Genomic DNA, 3,170 nt, shown 5'->3' with positions numbered 1-3,170 from the left:
AGACCCAGGAGGGTGCCTGGGAGCCCACCTTGAAAAGATGGTTTCCTGCCTTTGCCTGGCGGATGGTCCCGTGGCCCAGCCTGGTCTCTGCTGACTCCAGGTTGAATAGCTCCCTCAGAAACTTGTTTTTGGAGGAGTAAACCACGGTGAGGATATCTGTGCTCAGCACATCTCGGTTTTTCTCCAGGAAGCCTATGGGGACACAGGGCCCACCCAGCATCCCAGCTCAGCCATCACTGCCCACCCGTGGGGAAGAAAAGGGCAGTGGAGGGGGGGAATACAGGATGCCTAGAGGAACCCCTTCCTACAAAGGCCCCACTAAGGCCATGCTCTCCACCTGTCTAGCCAGGCATGGCCCCCACCATCTACCCAGCACAAAGTAACTCCTCCCATGTAAACCCTGGACCCCCCAAATTCCCATTCCCACTCCAGCCCCCTCCTCTAAGCTGCCACCGTCCTCCTGTCTCTGGGCAGATCCTGCTAGGGCTAAGGCTCCTTCAAGCTGAAAATAGATGAAGCCTCCAATAATAGGAGAAAGGCAGTGTCATGGGCTAAATTGTGTCCCCTAAAATTCATATGTTGGTGTCCTAACACGCTATACATGAGAACATGACTGTGTGTGGCCATAGGGCCTTTAAAGAGGGGATTAAAGTAAAATGAGGTCATTGGGATGGACCCTAATCCGGTATGACTAGTGTCATTATAAGAAGGGAGATGAGGCTGGGCACGGTGGCTCACACGTGTAATCCCAGCACTTTAGGAGGCTGAGGCAGGTGGATCATGAGGTCAGGAGTTTGAGACCAGCCTGACCAACATGGTGAAACACTGTCTCTATTAAAAATACAAAAATGAGCCAGGCATGGTGGTGCATGCCTATAATCTCAGCTACTCAGGAGCCTGGGGCAGGAGAATCATTTGAACCCGGGAGGCAGAGGTTGCAGTGAGCTGAAATCATACTATTGCACTCCAGCTTGGGTGACACAGTGAGACTCCATCTCAAAAAAAAAAAAAAAAGAAAAGAAAAGAAAGAAAAGAAGGGGAGATGAGGACACAGACACAAACAGAGGGAAGGGAGGCCATATGAGGACACAAGGAGAAGATGGCCATCTGCATACAAAGGAGAGATGCCTCATAAGGGATTAAACCTGCCAACACCTTGATCTTGGACTTCCAGCCTCTAGAACTCCGAGACAGTAATTGCTGTTGTTTAAGCCACTCAATCTGTGGTGTTTGTTACTCTTGCCCTAGTGACTAACACAGGCATGGCTCCAGGGGGTGAGAAGATCCCACATCTCCCCTTCAGCCATAATTAAGAATGGCTTAGTCCTGCAGTAGGGACAGAACCACACTGAGAAGATGAGCTGCTCCTCAAAGCCAGGCTCCATGAGGCCAGGGGCTGCGCTGCTTGGTCTCTAAGGACCAACTCCCAAGGGCACGACCCTGACTTTCCTCTTTCACTTTGCTCCCCTTAAGTCAGCCCAGTTTTTAGTGGTATGCTCTGTGCACACCTGCACAGCCTGCTGTGGATCTGGAGAGGCAGAGTCAAGGGTGGGAGAGGGAAGGGAGCCTGTTTCCCACCTCTTCCTGCAGGTGTCTGTGAGGGGAGCGGCACCAGGGGGGCTGCACTGGGTGCTGGGCGGGCGGTAGACACTCAATGACACCCTGCGCTCCTGAGGCTCAGGCAGCATTCCCCACCAGGGGCAGGGGGCTGAGCTCCCTGGATGTTTTCGGGGTGGGGAGGGTTGAGACACTCCTGGGTTCAGTATTCCAATAGGCAGAGTAAGTGAAGCCGAGGTTATTAGCACAACAGGGTATCCAAAATAAAAAGAAGGCTTAGCTTTAATTAATATTTCTAGAATTCTGCAACCAGAAAATCTAGAAAGAATCGACCTTAATCTTAGCATTATGTAAGTTTCCTATCACTTCAAAAAATAAAACTCAGCCTTGAATTGCCCCATGGAGGATGGGCTCGGTATCTTCTTTGTGTCCCAGGACCCTGCAGGTCTGATTGGCTCCAGCCTCTTCGTTTTCCAGGAGCCCAAAGCCAGGATCTGGCAAGAACTATGAAGGAGCCACGGCACCTTTCCCTTTCTCCCCTGGCCTCCCAATGCCTAGTCTGTTCTGAGTAAATGACCACCCTCTACTCAAAAGAATCATCCCTGGATTCCTGTCCCCAGTTTAAATAGACCAGAACACCTCTTCACTTCTCCACATGAGGTGCAGAGAGTGACCCTCTGGCCGCCCCTGACCACAGCAGCCCATGGTCACCTTCCTCGTTTTTCCTAGCACACCCATAGGGTGACCACCCCAGGCCTTCACTTCTTCAATCAAAACCATTACTGACCCTCTCTCAATATATCCCAAAAATTAAAATGGGTCAAAGACCTAATGTAAAAACTAACACTAAAAAAACTTAGAAGAAAACATAGAGATAAATCTTCATGACCTTATATTTGACCCTGGACTCTTAGATATGACACAAGCAAAGAAAGGAAAATAGATAAGTTGGATTTCTTCAAAATGAAAGCTTTTTGGGCCTCATAGGACACCATCAAGCAGATGAAAAGACAATCCACAGAATGAGAAAATAATTTACCAACCACATATTAGGTACTTGTATCCGGAATAATAAAGAACTCTTACAACTCAACAATAAAAAGACAACCCAATGAAAACACGGGCAGAGCGTTTAAATAGACATCCCTCCAAAGAAGACGTGCAAATGGCCAACAAGCATATGAAACGGCGATCGACATCCTTAGCCATCGGGGGATGCAGATGCAAATTACATTGAGACTTCAAACCCACTAGGGTAGCTATAATGAAAAAGACAGACAATCACATGTGTAGGCGAGGATGTGGAGGAACTAGAGCCCTCATACAATGCTAGTGGGAATGTAAAATGGTACAGCCGCTTTGGAAAACAGTTTGGCGGTTCCTCGAACAGTTAAACATAGAGTTATTATATGACACAGCAATTCTGCTGCTAGGTAGATACCCAGGGGAAATGAAAACATATGCCCGCACAAACACTTGTACATGGGTGTTCGTAGCTGTGTTATTGATAATAGGCAAAAAGTGGAAAAAACCCAAATGTCCATCCACTGATGACGAGATAAACAAACATTCCAGATAATGGAATGTTTTTCTGCATGAAAAGACATGGAGCA

The 3,170-nt window shown here is 48.2% G+C and overlaps 1 protein-coding gene across 1 annotated transcript in view; it reads right to left on the bottom strand.

Annotated features, from left to right (window-relative positions):
- The window catches only part of MYO7B (myosin VIIB), a 90,684-nt gene that overhangs the window by 49,258 nt on the left and 38,256 nt on the right, over positions 1-3,170 (bottom strand). Inside the window, exon 14 of the mRNA XM_011980508.1 lies at positions 29-192. Within this exon, the coding sequence (XP_011835898.1) occupies positions 29-192 (164 nt within the window). The remainder of the gene's footprint in view (positions 1-28; positions 193-3,170) is intronic.

The sequence above is a fragment of the Mandrillus leucophaeus genome, unplaced genomic scaffold (assembly GCF_000951045.1).
Source record: "Mandrillus leucophaeus isolate KB7577 unplaced genomic scaffold, Mleu.le_1.0 Scaffold213, whole genome shotgun sequence".
NCBI classification, from domain to species: Eukaryota; Metazoa; Chordata; class Mammalia; order Primates; family Cercopithecidae; genus Mandrillus; species Mandrillus leucophaeus.
The sequence above is the reverse complement of the archived record's forward strand: the minus strand, read 5'-3'. Positions and strand labels throughout refer to the sequence as shown.